Source organism: Protopterus annectens, chromosome 1.part0, assembly GCF_019279795.1.
Source record: "Protopterus annectens isolate FY-2018-M chromosome 1.part0, PAN1.0, whole genome shotgun sequence".
Classification (NCBI taxonomy): Eukaryota; Metazoa; Chordata; order Ceratodontiformes; family Protopteridae; genus Protopterus; species Protopterus annectens.
In genome coordinates, this window is record NC_056725.1 from 661,562,050 (window position 1) to 661,583,132 (window position 21,083).

The 21,083-nt window shown below is 43.4% G+C and overlaps 1 protein-coding gene across 1 annotated transcript in view; it reads right to left on the minus strand.

The window, feature by feature from the left end:
* LOC122793974 (F-box only protein 27-like) overlaps positions 1–21,083 on the minus strand; it is a 612,799-nt gene that overhangs the window by 201,540 nt on the left and 390,176 nt on the right. Inside the window, exon 5 of the mRNA XM_044062038.1 lies at positions 6,418–6,574. Coding sequence (XP_043917973.1) covers positions 6,434–6,574 — 141 coding nt within the window. The 3' untranslated portion in view covers positions 6,418–6,433. The remainder of the gene's footprint in view (positions 1–6,417; positions 6,575–21,083) is intronic.

The window sequence follows — 21,083 nt, forward strand, 5'->3', positions numbered from 1 at the left end:
GAAAGAAGGCGAGATCATGGACAACAAACATACAACGTTATGGTGAGTACATAACTTCTTTATGTTACGTTGTCTCTATCTCGCCTTCATTCTTGCTTGATGGGACAGTGTCCCCAGCACCTTCTTTCTCGGGTGGCTCAAGGGAAAAAACTCTTCAGAACAGTGGAACCAAAGGATGCCCTGTTCCAGGAGGCCACATCTACCTTGTAATGAGTGATGAAGGTATGAGGATTAACCCAAGTAGCTGCTGCACAAATTGAGTCCAAAGGCAGTCTAGCCTGAAATGCCATAAAGGTAGATAATGCTGTAGTGGAATGCCCATGAATTTGTTCTGGAAGTTGTTTACCCTGTGAGCTATAAGTGATGGTGTCTGTAAGTCTGTAAGCCATTTCAATAAGGTTACCTTTGAGACTGAAGTACCCTTTCTGTTTTCTGTAAATGATATAAGCAACTGGTCAGATTTTCTGAAGTCTTTTGTCCTGTGCAAGTAGAAACTCAACTGCCTATGCACATCCAGTTGGTGGCATCTATATTCTGCCTTGTTGCCATGATTTGGGAAGAATACAGGGAGTTCTGATTGATTTAAATTTGACTCAGGGCAAACTTTTGGTAGGAAGGATGGATTGGTTCTGAGAAAAACTAAATAAGGGGGATGAATGGAGAGAGCTTGTAACTCTGATACCCTCTGAGCTGAGGTAATGGCAGGCAAGAAGACTGTTTTCCAAGTCAAAAACTTCAGAGAACTGGTAGCAGCCAGTTTGAAAGGAGGGAGAATCAAGGAAGCTAGGACTAAATTTAGATCTCAAGGAGGAGGAGGAGGTTGTCTTATTGGGGGTCTCAAGAGGACAGTACCGTTCAGGAAAGCTTTGCATAACCTGTGGCTGTGGGACATAACGTTTGAACCCATTTATTCAACACAATAACTGGAAATAGCAGCTAGCTGAATTTGAATGGTGGCTGCAGCTGCCCCTTGGTTAAAAGTCTCAGTTAGGAATTCCAGGATTTTTGAAATGGGTGCAGTAAAATGATCAATATGATTTTTGGCTGCTCAACAAGAGAACCTCTTCCATTTGCTGGCAAAAATCTTTCCAGTTGTATATTTGTGAGAAGAGATCAAAATGTGTCGTACTGCTGGGGAAACATCAGGAAGACTGGCTAAGACAGGAATTAGAGAAACTAAGCTGTCAGCTTGAGGGCCTGAATAGAAGGGTGGAGCGTTCCTGACTGATGCATCAGAAGATCTGAACGGGGTCCAGGATCCAAGGTTCCTCCTGGAGATGGGGCCAAACGGAGGGGAATCAAATCTGACAAGGCCAGTAAGGGGCAATGAGGATTAGCTTGCAACCCAGTGATATTGCTTTCTGAAGAACCTTGGGTACTAGAGGAAAGAGGGGAAAAGCATAAAGAAGTCCAAGGGGACAATCGTGAACAAGTGCATCTCTGGGTAACTGTCCCAGTTGGGGGACCAGGGCAAAATAGCTACTGCATTTGGTATTCATGGACGTGGCAAAAAGGTCACAGCAACGCTGGCCCCACTTGCAAAATAATTTGATTTGCAGTTTCCTGCTTCAGGGACCACTCGTGTGACATCAGAATTGCCCTGCTTAGCTTGTCCACTATCAAGTTGTATTTTCCTGGGATGTGCATTGCAATCAGAAAATGTTGAGAGGACACTCCCTACTGCCATACTCTTACAGCCTCTCAACATAAGGGGTAAGATCTGGTTCCCCCTTGCTTGTTGATGTACCACTATGGACATGTTGTCTGTTTAAACTGCAATCATCCCCGTCGGTAGAGAACCCTGAAGTGCTTGCAATGCCAGAAGTACCGCTCTCATCTCCAGGACGTTGATGTGTAAGTGGTATTCACTTTGCTGCCAAGTTCCTTGAACAGTCTGTCCCAGATAATGCCCCCCCACCCTATCTGGGAAGCATCCATGGTCACTATGGCTACCGGTTGGGGAAGGATGAACGGCCTGCCTATTGTTACGTGCGTAGGCTGAAGCCACCAATGTAGATCCCTTTTGCAGGTCTCTGTAATGTGGATCTCGTGTGACATGAGTAGATTCTGCATGGACCATTGAGCAAAAAGAAGCCACTGCAATATCCTCATATGGAAGCGTGCCAAGGGAACTAGTGTTACTGCTGCCCCAATGAAGCCTAGCACTTTGAGGACAAATCTTGCTAGAAATTTTCTTTCTCCTGATCAAGACTGACACCTGATGTATGGTTGACACTCTCTCCTGAGGAAATTTTGTGATCGTGTCTTTTGTATTTTGATCTGCCCCTATAACTGTAATATGCTGACAGGGCTACAAGGCAGATTTTTCGTAGCTGATAGTGATGTCCAACTCTGAGCAGAGATGAATTGTGGTGTCCCTTGCTATGATTAGTCGATGCTCGGTGGGGACAGTAAGGAGCCAGTAGTCTAGATATGGAAACACCCGGAATCCTAGAAGCCTCAGGTGAGCCGTAACTACTGCCATGTATTTGCTGAACACTCTGGGGGCTGTAGTGAGACCAAAGGGCAGAGTTCTAAACTGATAATGACTGGCTCCCAGCCAGAAGCATTGATATCTCCTGGATCGCCTGTTCATCTTGATGTGGTAGTACGCATCTTGGAGATCAATGGATCACATCCAATTGTCCTTTCCCAGAAAGGGAAGAACGGACTGTAGTGTCACCATCCGGAACTTTATTTTCTTGACAGACTTGTTCAACCTACTGAGATTCAAAATGGGTTTCCGGTCCCCTGTTTTCTTTGGAACTAAAAAAAACCCTGAGTAAGCTCCGGATCCGATTTGGTCTGTGGGGACTTCTTCGATGACTCGTTTTTCTAGCAACCTTTGAACTTCTAGGTTTGCTTGATCCTGTAGATTGCATGGCACATCTAGGACTGATTTTTGTTTTCTGGGAAGAGGTGGCATGGAGAAAGGAATGCTGTATCCCCTGGATATTACCGACTGTACGCATGTGTCTTTTGTGATACTTTGCCAGGCTTCTGGGTACAGTGACAATCTGCCCCTGACTACCTCCAGAGGTGGACAGGCGGGCCTCCTTTCAGGAGCGCTGGAAGGGCCTACCAGAGAACGTATCTCTGTCATCCTGATTCTGTGGACCCTCTCTGCCGTGAGGGAGGCGTCTCCCATTATTGTTTCCCCCTCTGCACCTGGGGGAAAAAAATCACCACGTGCATTAGGCAAAGCTCCCTGGGATTTCCGGTGCCATATTTTCCCACCTTTTTGACCTTTGGGATAAGGTCTAGTAGGTGCGGAGAAACATACTCCCATGGCAGAGAGAGTTTTGCCATCTTGCTCGCACCTGGTAAGAGTCTCTTTTATCTTGGGCCTGAACAATGATGAGCCATCAAATGGAGCATTGGTAAAGGAGAACTTGAAGGACTCCGTGTACTCGCAAAGGTGCATCCAGGAATGTCTTCGTAAGGCAATTCCTGTGCCTGCTGCCCTACTCACTGCATCGGCTGCGTAACAGATGAGTAGCATAGAGGAGTTGACTATAGAAGACAAGGTCTTAAGCTGGGAAGCAGTCTTGTCTGAAGCTCCTGCAGCTGTAGGATCCTGAAGAGCATCTCCCAGCTCTTTGAGGAGATCCCTCTGGAGACGAGTGGGACATGGGACAAATAATTCAGTGACCTAAGGGTAAAGGCCGCTGATGAAAACACATGCTTCCTGTATCTGCCCATCATACGGGACTCCTTGTTCGGCAGATGGACAGAAGAAGAAGTTTCTGCTAATTCCTTCTTTGTGGCTTCTGCAACCACCATAGCATCAACTTGAACACCCTTAGTCAGGTAAAGCTTGGCCTCTGGTGCTGTGATAAATTTATTTGGCCTCCTTGGACCAGATTCCATAGATTTTGCAGAGCTCCACACCTTTCGACTGAACACCCCCAGCAGCTGGTCGAAAGGAGGAGACACCCAAGAAGTGGAGGGTCGGGAGTCAAAAGCCTCCAGGTACATGGACTAGTCTTCAGAAGGGTAAAGGGATTTCCAGCCACCCCTCTGCCTGAGAATTTCCAGGATTTCTGAAAATGAGACATCCTCTGAGGGGGACCCTTCTGAGTCCTCCAAATCTGTGTCTGAAGTGAGAGACTTGGGAGAGTCTATATGCTTCCTCTTACAAGTCCTCTTCTGAGGGACCTCCTCACAGGGGTACTCTGTTGAGGTTTCGGAAGAGAAGGGTCACCCGAGGGGGCATCCTGGGGCACTGGTTCCCTACGCTTTGGATGGAGTGGTGGTGTGGAGGTAGACACCGGCCCTGAAGGGGACAGAGCAGCTGAAGCAGAGGGTGGAGTGGTCTGGGCGGACAGCACACTCATCGCCTCAAAGGCACCACAATCCTGGCCCAAAAGAGTCTCCAGCTCCGAAGAGCCTGGAGATGTCCCACGCACCAAAGGCAATGGCTCCAAGGCTGATGTAGGAGCCGAACTCACTTGCGCCAAAGCTCTGAGTGGGAGAGTAGGAAGAGAGAAGGGTCCAATCCCACTCCCCCCCCCCCCCGGAGCCAAGAAGGGAGTCTCGGCCCCCAGATCCCTCGACAAAAGGTGGTATCGAAGAGACTGGAGCAGACGTTGGACCCGAGAGACCAGTAGTTTTCGGGTCCAATGGTTCCACCACAATGACTTCCATGCACTCCGGCCTCAAACTCGAGTGAGTTGAAGGAGGAATCGACGACAAAGTAGGTTGGACAGTCGTCTCCATGTCCATATGGGCTGGGCTCGATAAAATTTTTGCAAGGGCCAGAGTCCTAAGTAATCTCTTCACCACCCTCTCCACATCATCATCCGAAAGGCTCCTGGATGATTGAGAGGAATGGGTGGATGAGCGGTGACTACCTGTCACAGACTGGAGCAGAGGATTCTGCAGTATAGAATGCACCAGCTCCAAGGAGGGAGACCAGCTTCTTTTATGTCTCCTGGTCAGTTCCGAGGACACTGGAGAAACCGAAGGAGATCGTGTCTTGTTGGATCCGACTGACTTCGGATCCGACAAACTTGTTTGCTTGTCTTGAGCCTTCAACGGTTCTGAGCTCGGAGCCGACGAAGATGCTTTCTTGGAGGGCCTATCTGATTTGCCTGCCTGATCCCCTTCCACAGATGCCTCAAAGGGCGCTTTCAGTAACCCTCTCAGAATCAACTTATTTTTCCGCTCCTGCAGGACCCTAGAGCTAAAACCATGACAAATGGAACAAGAGTCCTGCAGGTGAACTGCTCCCAGGCAGTACACGCAACTAGTATGGCTATCGGTCAATGACATCTTCTGTGTGCAGGAATCACATTTTTTTAATCCTGAAGGCTTGGATTCTTTTGACAACTCCTTGGACATGTCTGCTATACAACAGAGTAACTCCCGCAACAATTATTAACAGTGGCAGGAAGAAGAAAAACAGCCTTAAGGACTGAAAATACAAGTTTCTTTTTTTTTTTTTAAAGAAGATGGGAAAACAAGAGACGGAAGGAGGAGAGTCTCTAAGTTAAACGACAACTCCTCCAACCGGGGAGATGCCTCTAACTTAAGCAGTGAGCTCCCCTGGAAAAGGGGAAGTAAAAAAGGGGTGGTAAAAGCCCTCTAACTAAAACCGGCTGAAAACAACAGGAAAAAATGAATCCTCTAACTGAAACAGATTCGTGGGGGATTAGTAGGCCTGAGAGAAGGAAATGACAGCCTTAACAACAGACAGCAAATATAGGGCGATAGACACTAAGCACCTAAACAGTTAGAAACCCCTAACTACAAGGAATACTACAATTAAGAAATATCAAGATTCTTGTAAAAAATAAGAAGAAAAAATACAACTTAGCCTGAGCCAGTTGCAGACAATCCTGAAGCTTCAAATGGCAAATGAGTTCTGGGTAACTCTTGCTAGGCATGTTGTGATAGGGTCTAGCCTATAGCCAGTGGAAGATCTCGAGCTTTAGGATACAGCCGAGTCGGAGCCGAGTATCAGCTCCGAACCGACCAAGCAAGAATGAAGGTGAGACAGGGACAACATAACATCATATCTTATAATCTAAAGATCCATTTCAAAATACATCTGGTAGTTGGTGCAGATGGTTAAAGCTGTCAGCTGCAGTTCCCTGTGGGCCAAGGTTTAATTCCTTCAGCCCTCATTTGCCTGTGTAACCATAAGCAAGTCACTTAATGAGACACTGCTCCTGAACAGAGAATGTAGGCCTACCTAGTTGAACAAATGGGTATTATTATTTAAAACCAATCTCTTCTCACCCAGAGCATTAGTTCTGTAAGCTTTACATTCCAGGTTCACTGCCTGTTAACTTCATTTCCCCAATTTAAGTGTACAAAGCAGGCTGTTAGCGGGCTCAGTAATGAAGCAGCTTCTGTCTGACTGATCTGTAGCAAGAAATTTTCTTGTGACAATCTGTAGAACGTACTCCATACCTGGTGAGGCACCATGTTAACTACTTGCTTTCACAATAACAGTAGAGTTTGTAATGCGAGTTCCATAATGTCCAGCCCAGAATTTTGTGTCCTTCCCACGGTGGCAAAAATTCACGTAGCGGACACCTTTACCATAGTTTCTGAAATTGTGCGATACCTATACAGATTTTTAAAAAAAGATACCATCAGTAGCAGCAATCAGAGTTTTCCAAGGCTGTGGATTAAATGTTTCAGGCCTACAAAATAGCTAATAATTAATATGTTACATGTATTGTTATAATATCACCTGTAAAACTAGTAAATCTAAATTTTTTTGTATCACTGACAGATGAATTTTTAGCAAACTGATTAAAATGTCTATCTTGCAATGCAATAAGTCATTTCCAGTGTAAAGGGCCAGTTGAATAAGACACAATTTCTTAACCAATTCACAAAGTTGGCATATGGAATCAAACAGTAGATGGATTATGTTAATAACAGAAAACAAACATCCACAGACAGATTTTTGAGAAACATTTACTCCAGAAATAAATGTCTACTTTAAATAACTAATGATGTGAAGACAAGGTTGAGATGATGTGAGATACTACCAGATATGCCAGGAGAACTAGGGCAGTGGATTTGTAACATAAGCCAGCATAGCTAGCTGAGGTTTTGTAAAGAATTATACATCATTTGTAAATCAAACTCATTTGTACAGGTGTTTGTGCGGAAAATGTATTTGTAAAGCTGCTTGTGTTAAAAAGATGTACCAACAGTGGGTCCTGCTGGACAGAAAAAAGAAATACATCTGTATGTAAGACTGTATTAGAACTGTTGAAATTAATACTATAACAGAGGATACTGGAAGAGAAGAGGTTAATCTCATTCCAGTTAACTTTGAAAAATAGTCTGAAATTAAATTACTTGGTAGGCCATAAAGATTGCATCTTACAGTTCTGATTGCAGCCAGACAGAGATGAAATGTCTGTAAAAAACAAGGACTAGGAATCCTGCTGTATTGTCCTTAGCAGTGAACTAATTGCTACCCTGGAAGGGTAGAAGTGCTTAAATGGTTTTATGGCTTCCAGATGCTATAACACATCTCAGCAAAGCACAATCCGTGTGTATGATAACACATATGTGCAAGATTCAGGCTCAGTTTTTAGTAAAGGGGGATAGCATGGGAACCAGAAGTCAGATGACCAGACGTATGTAATGTCGTTCCATAATCCAGCATGGAAATTAGATTTTAATATTAGATGAGACAGAAGTTTCAGTCTGTTTTTAAAACCTGACAAAGAAGGATGACCGCTCACCTACTTCATCTGCCTTACTTTAGTAAGTAACCAGGGAATAGTAATTCTTTAGATCAGTCAGGATAATATAGTGAGATTTGTAAAGTACTGTCTGTCTGTATCTGTGTGAATCTATTCATCCATGTGTGTTATTTTAATATTAGTGTTTATTGCAATTAGATACTTAATATTTTTAAGTTCTTTTATTATTATTTATTATTAAATATATTTAAATGTTTCATTGTGTCTGGTCTTTTAGAGAATATTTTAATCTTTCAGAGTACTTACATTTATTTGGTGACACTGTGGCCGTTCCTGGAAGCCTTGCTGCATTTGGTCAAACACTACCATTTGTAACATTACAATTAATTTTACTCAGTATAACTGGGTACCCTTGTAAGGACCTTAGAGTAGCTGGCTTTGGAGTGTCCTGGTGGCAGTACCTTATATTTTGGGCAAAGGGACATAGCTAGTAAATCTGTGCCAGACTTTCAGAGGTGTGTGTGCGTGTTCAAACCTCAGTGTGGGTGTGTCAGGTACTTGGAGCAGGGATGCAGAGCACTGGTTTCACAGGGAGAGTGGTGAAAGACTTGTCTTGAGACACTTGGTTGAGGATTGAACTCTATAGCTGTGCCATTTGGGAGTCTTACTGGGGGGCCTGGAGAGAGAGAGAGAGAGAGAGAGAGACGGAAACTCAGACCCCGGACTGAGTTTGTTCTCTGTGTACTCTTAAGAGAAATTGTGCTTGGTGCAGACAGCTGCACCTGGAAATACTATGTGTATCTATTTTTCATCCAAGTGAACTTCCCTCACCAATGTAAGTGGTCTGGATTCAGGCTCCTTGATTATTGACCCAGAGGGGGGAACATCACAAAGGTGATACAACAGGGCAGGGTCAGTTAAAGACTAGGCTTAAAATGAACCTCGGGTCAATAGTCTAGTAACCTACTATGAATCTATGAATCTGTGAAAGGAAGACATACAAGTGTCTGTTCAGAAATAGCTACAGAAAAACTTTATATAATACTAGTATCTGTAGATTGTTTAAAGTGACATCATTACATATTTGACCATATATCTAATTTCCTCTCTGCTTTTACTAGCTTGTGTGAGTTAACGCAAAATTATCATTTTGTGAAATCACTCCCCTTCAACTATTTAAATCTATTGGCCATCTTACTGTATTCCATAGTACGAGAATACAAAAGTGACCACCCCCTTTCAATCTATCCAAGACCAGCTCAACCCAACTACCTAAGCCTGATTGAGTGTTTCTGAGACCTGGGTAACCCAACAACCCTTGGACTAAAGGCCACAGCTACCTTTATTCATTGCATAGCCTCTATTATCACCTTTCTACATTTGTTGTGCCCTTCTGGACTCCAAGACCAGCTCAACCCAACTACCTAAGCCTGATTGAGTGTTTCTGAGACCTGGGTAACCCAACAACCCTTGGACTAAAGGCCACAGCTACCTTTATTGTATGTTACAAACAGATTATTTGATTAGCTTAATTATTACTAAATATCTGACCCCAGCACCTCCAAGGTGCACAACTTCTCCTGCCATATCTGCCAGCAGCCATACCCCCCTGGTTTAACTCTCTTTTGTTTCTACCTTTTGCCCCCTACTACCACAGCTACCCTTCTGCCTTGTTACACCATTCTTTCCACTACCCTACTTCACCTTAATATTGCACTGCTTCCATCTCCTTTTAGCTGTTTTAGATTTGGCCACTAGACGGCACTCATCATACACCTGTAATCTCATTTCTTTTGCTACCCCACCACCCTCCGTGAGGCTTATAAGCTTGTGGCACTCTTCTCTTTCTGATGACAAAGCCCTCTTAACCCTGCTACCCATTCTCCTTCCTAGTTCTTATACAGCTCGCTACCTAACTCGCTCCTCTACTCTCCCAGGTGTTTCCCCTCTCTCTCTATGTCCTCCTCTTCTGACTCTCACCTTGGCTACTCTGTTACTGTCTCTAGTGCTTACCTTCCTCCTTACTGATTGTTTCCTCTCACTGCTCCTCTTACTTTGGTCTGCTAGTTCTTTCTCCCTTCCGTGCCCTCACTATCCTCACTCACACGCTGCTTATACTCCCATCTTCCCCCTACTTTTTCCATTCTCAGTGCCTGCCCCTTACTTTGTACTTCTTTGCTGTGATCTCATTCCTCGTCCAGTGGGTATGATATCCCTCTCTACTCCTTCTATTTAACTCTTAGGTAGACTACTATCTCCCTTATATCTGTTATAGCTCCCACCTCTATCAGATCTTCTCTGTCCCCCTCACCCTTACCTCCTCCCAGTACTCCACACTTCTATTATAGTTATTTTCTTCCCTCTTCACCTTTCTACACTGTTCCGGTATTTATTCCGATTATTAATTACTTTGCCCCCCCCCCCCGCTTACCACTTCCGTGCCTGAGGTATTATAGGGGACTGCCTCCTTACTGGCGCCATCTTTACTTCTTTTCACCACGTGTGGCTGCTGAGCGATCCCTGGCGTTTAGTTTGTATAGGTATGTAAGCGTGTTTTTTTGTTACAATTGTTCTAGCTGCAGATACATGTTTGCGTTTTTGTTACTGACACAGTCTTGCTTGTTTAAGTGTTATTTTTTGCATTTTTGCCGCCTGCTTTTCTAGAAGCATTGCTCCGATTGTTTTGTTTTACTTTGTCTGTACTTGTAAAAAGCTTTCTTTGTTTGCTCTGAATACCCCTCCTATTTTGTGGTTTTTTTCCCCGCGGCTCCTTTAATTCCGCCGCATATCGTTGTTCTGAAGCAGCAGACTAGCCCCACATGATCCCGATAGTTAGTATAGCTGGAGCTTGAGTGATTATTCACTGTATGCTTTTGCTTTCCCCTACTTTTAAGCGGTTTACCTAGGGATAAACTGTATATAGCTTGCTATGCTTTCTTACTGATTAGCGACTAGCCTAGGAAACGGGTGCAGCTGCCTACGCTTTAGTTTAATGGTCGCTATCTCTAAACAGTGATTTAGATTCAATTTACCTACTTCTAGGCTTTGTACCTAAAGGTGTATACTATATAGCTTATATGCACTCTTTTAGTTTCAGCGACTAGCCCAGGAACCTGATATAGCTGCTTATAGGTGTATACTATATAGCTTATATGCACTCTTTTAGTTTCAGCGACTAGCCCAGGAACCTGATATAGCTGCTTATACTTTACTTTCATTGCCTCCCCTTGTAAGCGTGATTATGTTTCCTTAGTTTTGATTACTTGTACCTAGCAATGCATAGTATATAGCTTACTGTGCCTTTAAATTTATTAGCGACTAGCCTAGGGAACATATGCAGTTGATTACTCTTCTAGTTAATTGACGGAATTCTACATATCTCTGTAGCTAACTCCTAATAGTTAATTGCCCATATCTTAAAGTATGTTTTAAGACCTGCTGATGTGTTATAACTAGTCTACTGATGTGTTCTTTCATGAGAATGCTCTGCACTTTCCTGTGTTAGTTAAGCTGACTTATGTAAGTAGGAGACTGCTCTGGGATTGTAACCTTTCACTGTATTGTCCTTTTACATGGTTATTGATGATTATTATAGTTTCCCTGCTACTTTGTTGTATAACTTGATGTTGTGTACTCCTGGTGTTTGAGAACCACTTTTGTCCTAGTTATTCACTCTGTTAAGACTGTATTACCATTAATATGCCTCATCTGTTTTTACCTGTTGTCACTTTCTTCCTTTGACTTATTTTTTATTTCCTTCCCCAGCATTGCATAGCCTCTATTATCACCTTTCTACATTTGTTGTGCCCTTCTGGACTCCAAGACCAGCTCAACCCAACTACCTAAGCCTGATTGAGTGTTTCTGAGACCTGGGTAACCCAACAACCCTTGGACTAAAGGCCACAGCTACCTTTATTGTATGTTACAAACAGATTATTTGATTAGCTTAATTATTACTAAATATCTGACCCCAGCACCTCCAAGGTGCACAACTTCTCCTGCCATATCTGCCAGCAGCCATACCCCCCTGGTTTAACTCTCTTTTGTTTCTACCTTTTGCCCCTACTACCACAGCTACCCTTCTGCCTTGTTACACCATTCTTTCCACTACCCTACTTCACCTTAATATTGCACTGCTTCCATCTCCTTTTAGCTGTTTTAGATTTGGCCACTAGATGGCACTCATCATACACCTGTAATCTCATTTCTTTTGCTACCCCACCACCCTCCGTGAGGCTTATAAGCTTGTGGCACTCTTCTCTTTCTGATGACAAAGCCCTCTTAACCCTGCTACCCATTCTCCTTCCTAGTTCTTATACAGCTCGCTACCTAACTCGCTCCTCTACTCTCCCAGGTGTTTCCCCTCTCTCTCTATGTCCTCCTCTTCTGACTCTCACCTTGGCTACTCTGTTACTGTCTCTAGTGCTTACCTTCCTCCTTACTGATTGTTTCCTCTCACTGCTCCTCTTACTTTGGTCTGCCCCGCTACGCTCCCCTACCCTACCCCCAAATCCCACCCACCCCCAGGGGTCCTACCTTTATACATACTTAGGCACACCCCCAATTAGCCAACTACCTATAACGGTTTTCCTATACATCTACCAATCAAGTCCTCACTCCTACAACCACACCCTTCCTCAACACTAACACACCCTATCCTTACAAACCGTGCTGTCCTATAATTACTAGCCTCACACTCTATAAAAACATGCCTTTAACCCTTAAATCACTCTTTCCTCTTCTTCTCCTTAACATCCTGCTTTACTACTACACCCTTACCTCCTATGAAAATCACAAGCTTAACCAAACTCCTGCATCAGCCAAACATACTACAACCACACTTCCTCTACCCAACCAAACACATATTAATATACTATCTACCTGTCCCTACCTCCTCCCTCTCTACCATAAAACACACCATTACAAATTCACAACCTCCAAACGGCTCTATCTAATACCATTCAAATACACAAAGGTCCTTCAACCCCCACAAACACTTTTACTTATAGATGGGGACATCCACCCCAACCCTGGTCCCAATACCCTCCACAATCACACACCTTCAAACCAAAATGCTAACTATTCTAACCCACCCTTTTCCTCTGACTCCCTCTCTATTGCTCACCTAAATATTCGTAGCATTAACAACAAAGTCACACAACTCCATGCCTTAATTGATTTCTATGCCTTTGATATCCTCTGTCTCACTGAAACCTGGCTTAAACCCAGTACCAAAGACAATGAATTCATTCCCCCAGGCTACAGCACCTTAAGGCAAGATCGTCCAAATAAAAAGGGTGGTGGTGTAGCCCTCCTATACAAATCCCAACTTCAGGTAGCCTTAATTGACTCCTTGCCTCCCACCCCAGCAAATGCTGAAATACTTTGCACCAAACTCCAAGTTAATAAATCCAAGGCTATAAATATAATATGTTCCTACATCCCCCCAGGCAAGAACATCAATACCCTAGAAAATATCCTAAGCTGGATTTCCTGCACCTTTCCCCAGGAAACCATAATCTTAGGTGATTTTAATATTGACTGGAGCTCCTGCATATCCCCAAACCCACCATTCACCTTAATCTCTTTAACTTTCACCAAACCATCAACTCCCTACTAGAATACATAAATCCACCCACAAACAAACCATTCTAGACTGGATACTGACCAACAACAATCCCTCTCCTATAAAACAGGAATACTCCCTGACAATATCAGCGACCACCTCCTTACCTTTATCACTAAACAAAAATGCAACAATCCCAAGCTAACTACTTATCGTACCAAATACAATAAAACAGAATTCAATCTAGCATCCTTTCAAAATGAACTCAAAGAATATAACTGGTCAACTCTAAAATACCTCCCAATAGATGAAGCAGTTGCCCATTTCAACAATACCTTCCTACAAATTCTAAACCATCATGCCCCATCCCGTTTAGTCAGAGTCAGCTCCAAAGCAGCTCCATGGCTCTCTGTTACAACTAAACAAACTATGCGAGCCAGAAATAAATTATGGTCTAAATGGAGGTCCACAAAACCCAATTGACCATCAAAATTTCAAACATCTGAGAAATAAAACAAAGAAACTTATCATTCTGGATAAAAAAAACTACCACTTTCAATATCAACAAAACCAAAACCAAAACCCAAAAAAATTCTGGTCAGGAATAAATAAACTACTCCATCCAGGCAACACCAAAACACCTACCCCAGCTAGTTTAGCACAAACCCAACCTAACATAATAGCCAACACCTTTAACAACTTCTTCTCTCAAACAGTCACCTCACTTGCAAGCACCATGACTCACGCCCCATCCCTCCAAATTACCCCCACTCTAAACAGTACCCACACACTAAAGTTTGAGACCATCTCAACAACCTATATACGAAAACTACTTTCTAAACTAAAACCCTGCACCCCTTCTGCTGACAAACTTCCTGCTGAATATCTACAACTAGCTGCAACCGAAATAGCCTACCCAGTCTCCATCTTAATAAACAGAACTATAACAGAATCCAAAATCCCATCCTGCTGGAAAATATCCCATATTATTCCCCTCCATAAAGGAGGGAACTCCAACGAACTGTCCAATTTTCGACCTATTGCCCTTCTATCTCCTCTATCCAAAATAATGGAACGCTGCATTCACCATCAACTTCTACATTATCTCTTGAATAACAACTTGCTTGTAGACTCTCAACATGGTTTTAGACCGCACCACAGTACTTCTACTGCCCTTCTCTCTTTCACTGACACTATCAATAAAAGCCGAAATAACAACCTGTTCTCCTCTGCACTATTCTTGGACCTCTCAAAAGCATTCGATATGGTCAACCATCAACTTCTCCTCGATACCTTAAAATCCCTCTCACTGGATTCACAAGCATTACAGTGGTTCAACTCATACTTGACTAATAGAAAACAAGCAGTCCTTTGGGACAGCCATCTATCCTCTCAACTCCCAATTACTATTGGCGTCCCACAAGGATCCATCCTAGGTCCCCTACTTTTCTCTATTTTCATTAATAACCTGCCCACTTCTCTCCCAACATCCACCTGTATACAATATGCAGATGATTCCACTCTCATCTGCTCTGCTTCTTCCCCAGCAGAACTCCACTCTGCTACCCAATTAGTCTTCACTGCAGCAGAAAAATGGTTTCAACATATCTGTCTCCTCCTAAATCCCAAAACCAAACTACTACTCTTTACCCCAACCTGTAAATCCACCCCAATCTCTTTTTCCATAGCATCCTGTAATGGCACTGTCATCAAACCTGACTATTGCACTAAACTGCTAGGCGTCACCATAGACAATCAGCTAAATTTTGACTATCACTTTGATTTAACTATCAAGACAGTCAATAAAAAGATTGGTGCCCTATACAGACTAAAGCCCTATCTTACTGCTACTTCCCGAGTGGCCCTCGCCCAAACTCACCTTATTTCTACATTAACGACGCCTCCTTCCTTTATCAACATATCTAAATCTAATCTTCAGAAACTGAATACTGCCTACCACAGTATAGCCAGATTTGCCACTGGCTCTCCATTCCAAACTCACCACTGTCTTAACTTAAAGAAACTAAACTGGCTTGAACTCCCAAACCTAATACTCCTACAACAACTGATCATCACTTTTAAAATTCTACATTACCCTCCAATATACCCATACTAAATAAACTCATCACACCTTATAAAAATCTCTCGACACTTAGATCAGCCAACAAGCTACTAGTTACTACTTTGAAATCTCATAACAAATCAGGTGATTCCTTATTTGCAAACACTATCGGTTCTTACTGGAATAAACTTCCCACAGAACTGACCTCCCTAAGCTCATGTCACCTTTTCAAAAAACAGATGAAAATTCACCTACTAATTCACTGGCTATGTCCCTGCTCCAATCCCGACTGAGCTCAGCATTTTTATTACTCTCTCCAGTCTGCTACTGTGTAATGTTTCCGCTCCCGTTCTAACTTAGACTGACTTCATCAGCCCCCTTTACTGGACCCTCACCTTCTTTTTTTTCTCTCAAATTTCTGTCTCCCTCCCCTTCTAACCATCTTTTTTTTCTGTCTCTTGCTACCTTTTGCTGACCTCCTATAATCCTGCTGCCTTTGCATTTCATCACTATCCTGTTTCCCACCTCTCCTTTTCCAACTGTACACTCCCAACCATTACTAAGTCCATTATACTTGTACCAAACTGATAATATACTTTTCCCACTCTCTGTCTACCTTATTTTCTGCCTTTTCCTTATCTTTAACTACATAATTACCTGTTAAAATTCCAACCTGCTCTTTTAACACTTTATATTAACAGATTTCTTGCTTTTTCCTAATACCTAATTTGTTATCATGACTACTGACTAATGATATTTTTCAACTTGACTAATGATATTTTTTAACTTTTCTTTGTATTTTTGATACTGGAGCTTATCTCCTTAGCCCCTTAACTGAACTTTGTTTCTCATCTACTCAGACTAGTCCAGGATAACTGTATATTCATTTGTATTTTGCCTCATTACATTATGTTAGTGTTAATTTAGTAATGTTTTTCGTAAACTGTATTGTCTTATTCTGATAGTGGAGCTTTTCTCCTCGGGCCTCTGCTGAAAATGGACATGTATCCAGCCAGACTAGCCCGGTTAACAAATGTAAAATAAATAAAATAAAAAAAATCTCATCATAAAAAGTCAGCTGGAGCCAAAGCTAGTTTAGATGGAACATGGAGATTTACATAAGACACAGTAAAATAGCTCCAAGAACTATAAAACATGAATTAAAGCTGCTGCTTCTATCAAATAAAGCCCAAATTAGTGATAGTAAGTAAAGAGCAAATGTGCTGACAACCTATGACCCATGTTAGCATGTTAAAACTGCAGCAATCTGTGAATTTATCACTCCAAATACATAACCTGAGAAACACTTTAGTCAACCATACTATTACTTTCCCATGAAACATATAACCATACTATTAGTTCCCCATAACATATACAACCATGCTATTACTTCCTCATGAAACATACACTGAAAGACTTATACTAACCTTGACTCAGTATAGTAACAGTACATTTGGCTGATAAAACCTGGTTGCTCAGCATATCAAACAGTAATTCCCTAAGCAGTTCATAGGTCATAAGAAGTTACTAGACTATTGGCCCGGAGGCTCTTATAAGCCTAGCCAAGAGTTTAGCCCATGCATAGACAAATCAGCATCCAATGCCCCTGTCCAGCAGGGACAAGGGTGTAATCCCAAGGATGTATTTTCTGTTTCCCATCCAGTTATACAGGTTGCACTTAAAAAGGGGTAAAGAAGTACTCTGCTTCACGTGGAGAGGGAGTCTATTCCACAGATGGGGGAGTCTCTGGGACACAAATCTGTCCCACCAAAAAGTCCTATTGATGTCACAGACCAGGTTGAGACCATGTGTGGGGGTTACTCGAGTGGAGTTTGACTTGCGGATATGCAGCAGTCTCATCAAGGCGGGGTCTGAGATTGCCTTGCATGCCAGACAGAGGTCACCTCTGAAGAGTTTGTATGAAACAGAGTAGAGGGATAGGGCTTTTAGCCTATCTGTGTATGATAGATTTTTGAGGCCTTGGATTCTCCTGTTGAGGAACCTCGGTGGTCTCTCCAGCTGCTGCATGTGCTTTGCGAGGTACATGCCGAATGGGGCATTGTACTCAATAATGGGCCTTATAAGGGAAGAACACAGGGATGTTGTGACCTCCTTGTCCCTGGACAAGATACCCTTACTGATGAGGTGGGACATGTAGAAAGCTGTCCATACAATGGAAGTAACATGGTGGTCAAAAGTCTGGTTGCTATCAATCTGGGTGCCCAAATCCTTCACGACTGACTGCGTGCTTAGGACATTGTTATTAATACGATAATTTGTGGGGACATCATTCTCCCCAAAGGCAATGATGATGCTTTTTTTTTTGTATTCAGCTTGAGGCCATGTTTCTGGCACCAGTCATTTGTTTGGGTGAGAACCTCTTGGAGGATGTCCACATCACTAGGGGAACTGATGACAGCTCCCAGCTTGCAGTCATAGGTAGGTACTAGGCTATTGGCCCTAGGGCATAATTAAGCCTAGCCAAACTGTTTCAGCTTCCGCCTCCCACGTAGTTTAGTTACCTGCACCTCTGTCGAGCAGAGCCACAGAGGTGATTCCCGGGGTGAATTTCCTGTTCCCCATCCACTCATCAAGATTCTTCTTGAAGAGCGCTAATGAGGAGCTCTGCCTCACATATATGGGGACCTTATTCCAGAGCAAGGGGAGTCTCTGGGACACAAATCTGTCCCTCCAACAAGTCCTGTTTATTACTGAGGTCAGGTTTAGGTCCCTAGAGCGTTTAGCTCAGGTAGATTGGGTTTTCCTTAGGTGGAGCATTTCCAGCAATTCGGGGTTAGACATAGCCTTGTATATCAGGCAGAGATCACCGCTGAGTAGCCGGTATGCAACAGAGTACAGCTGAAGTTTTTTTTAGCCTGGTGGCATAGGGCATATGTTTTAGGCCCGTTATCCTCTTGGTGAGGTATTTTTGAGGCCTCTCCAGTTGTTGCACGTGTCTAGTAAGGTACATGCTGAAGGGGGGCATTGTACTCAATAATGGGTCTAATGAGTGATGAGTAGAGGGGGACAATAACTTCTTTTTTTCCAGATGCAAATCCCTTCGTGATAAGATGGGCCATGTAGAAGGATTTTCCAACCACTTTAGCGATGTGGTTATCGAAGGAGAGGTTACTATCCACCTGAGTTCCTAGGTCTCTTATCACACTCTCTGTATTAAGTGAGCTACCACTTAATATGGTAATTTGTAGGTACTTGGTTTTTCCCGAAGGGGATGACAATGCACTTGGCATTTAACTTTAGGCCACGATTTTGGCACCATGCATCTGTTTCAGTGAGCCTCTTTTGAAGGATATCTACATTAGTAGGAGTCTCAATTAAGGCGCCCAGTTTGCAGTCGTCTGCGAACTTTGTTAGCCACAGTCCCTTTGTGTTTGCTTGTACCTCAAAGTAAATACAGAACAGGAGAGGTCCCAAGACTGAGCCCTGGGGTACTCCACTTGTCACAGGTTTAGAGTCGGACCTAGTGTTTCCTATTTTCACTGTACGGGTTCTGTCTGTGAGCCAGTTAGCAACCCATCTTGTGATGTACAGGTTTACATTTAGGTTAGTGAGTTTGTCTATAATTCCAGAGTGGGGAATAGTATCAAAGGCTTTTGCAAGGTCAAGGTATGCCGTGTGGACCACCTTTCCCTCATCAATTGCTTTGGTGATCGTCTCGAAGAAGTCAACCAGGTTTAGGAGACATGACTTGTCCTTTATGAAACCAAACTGGGTAGGGGCTAGGGTTTGTAGGTTCTCAGTGTTGTTGTTTATGAGTTCCATGATGATGCGCTCCATGGCCTTACAGACAAGGCATGTCAGGCTTATGGGGCGATAGTTCCCGGGGTGGGTGGTGGCTCCTCCTTTGTGAAGCGGGACAACCGCTGCTGTGTGCCACTCAGTGGGCACGTAGCCTGAGGACAGGCTGTGGCTGAACATGGTATTCAGGTGAGGGATTAGTTTGTTTTGGAGTTCATGTATCACGCAGCCTGGGATGCTGTCTGGTCCCATGGATGCTGTTTTTTGCTTTAGAATGTGCCGTTTTCATCTGGGTGTCCGTGATTATGGGGGCAGAGCAATCTGCTGGTATAGATATGGGCTCTTTAGGGGGTAAGGGTGGGGTAAAGTTTGCACTGAAGCTATCTGCCCAGTATATTGGCGATATCAGTTGGTTACGTGAATTTTGAACCATTATGCTGTAGCTCAGAGCAGATCTGAGAGTTGCCATTTAGGTTCTTGACATAGCCAAAAAATGCTTTGTGATTGTCTTTGGTGTCCATTGTGATTTTTCTTTCAAAGCTCGCCTTTGAGGATTTTATAAGGGATCTTAGCTTTTTGCTAAGGTTGGTCAGGGTACTCCTCCATTCCTGGGTTTTTACTCTTTTTTTGTAAAAATTTCTTCCTTCTATTATAGAGCTTGTTTATGGCCGGGGGTCCACCAGGCTGGTTTCTGTTTTTCGGAGGAATTGGTCTTGATTTTGTTCAGAATAGCATGGTCCATGCACTCATGTAAGTACTTGTAGAGTGCTTTTATGTAGGCTGCAGCAGATTCAACCAAGTTGTCATTCTGCATTGGGGTGACGAAGTTTGCCACCTCTGTTTTAAGCAGCATAAAGTTTGCTTTGGAGAAATTTTTCACTGTGGTTTCCTTGGGGGGGGGGGGTGAGAGAGGGTGGTATGTGGATATCAAGGGTGATGAGTTTATGGTCTGATCTAACCAACGAGGGACTTACCTCAGGTGTGGAGCATTTGTCTCCCATGTTGGTGATGACCAGGTCCAGTATATTGTTGCCCCTTGTTCGGGTGTTGATAAGCTGGTCTAGGGCATTGGAGTTAATATATTCCAGGAAGCGTTGAGCAAAGGTATTAGTGCTTGAGTAGTTTTGCCAGTTGATGTTTGGGTAACTGAAATTACCCAGTATTAGGGTGTTTGGTTGGACCCTCATGTTTTTCAGTACCTTGAGGAATGAGAAGTGGGGATCTTGGGGCAGGGATGGTGACCTGTAGCAAGCTACAATCTGGATTGCAGTTTTGCCAATTGTCAGTTGCACTTGGATGATCTCTGAGGCATCATACTTTGCAACTAGTCTGGAGGTGTGGTTATCCTTTAATATGGATACGCCTCCTCTCTTGGTGTTTCGGTCCAGGTTTTGGGGCTGAAATGTGTGGCATGAGTTGTAGCCTGGAATCGCTGGGGTGCTCTCTTGAGCCCTGAAACAGGTCTCAGTGACTGCACAAATATCGATGTTTTCCATTTTGAGAAGGGCCTTGAGTGAGTGCATTTTGAGGTTTAAACTCCTGGCATTGAGCAGCATTACCCTCAGTTTTCTGTCACTGGTACTTATTATGGTGGTGGGTTTGTCTTTCGAGCCTTGCCTAAAAAAGGCACTATGGGGGGTGGCAAGAGCCTTGGCCAGTATCCTGAATCTCAGGGGTGACAGGTGCAAGCCAACTCTGGCAAAGCATCGTGGCTTGTCAAGCATGTCATCCAAGGCAAACAGATACTGGATCCCCATTGAATGACACCAGAAGCTTAGCCAGTTGTTGAAATTTGTAACTTTTTCCTTGTATTGAGGTATCATTCTTGGTGAAGGTAAGATGCTACTCAGGGCTAGGGTCATACCTGCCTTGGTTACATGATCAGAGATCTCTTCTATGTCTCTTTTCATGTAGTCCAGGGAGGTACATCTCAGGTCATTCACACCAACATGGACAATGACAGAGTCATATTTTACTTGTTATGGAGTGACCTAAGTGCCTGCGTGATGTGGCGGATTCT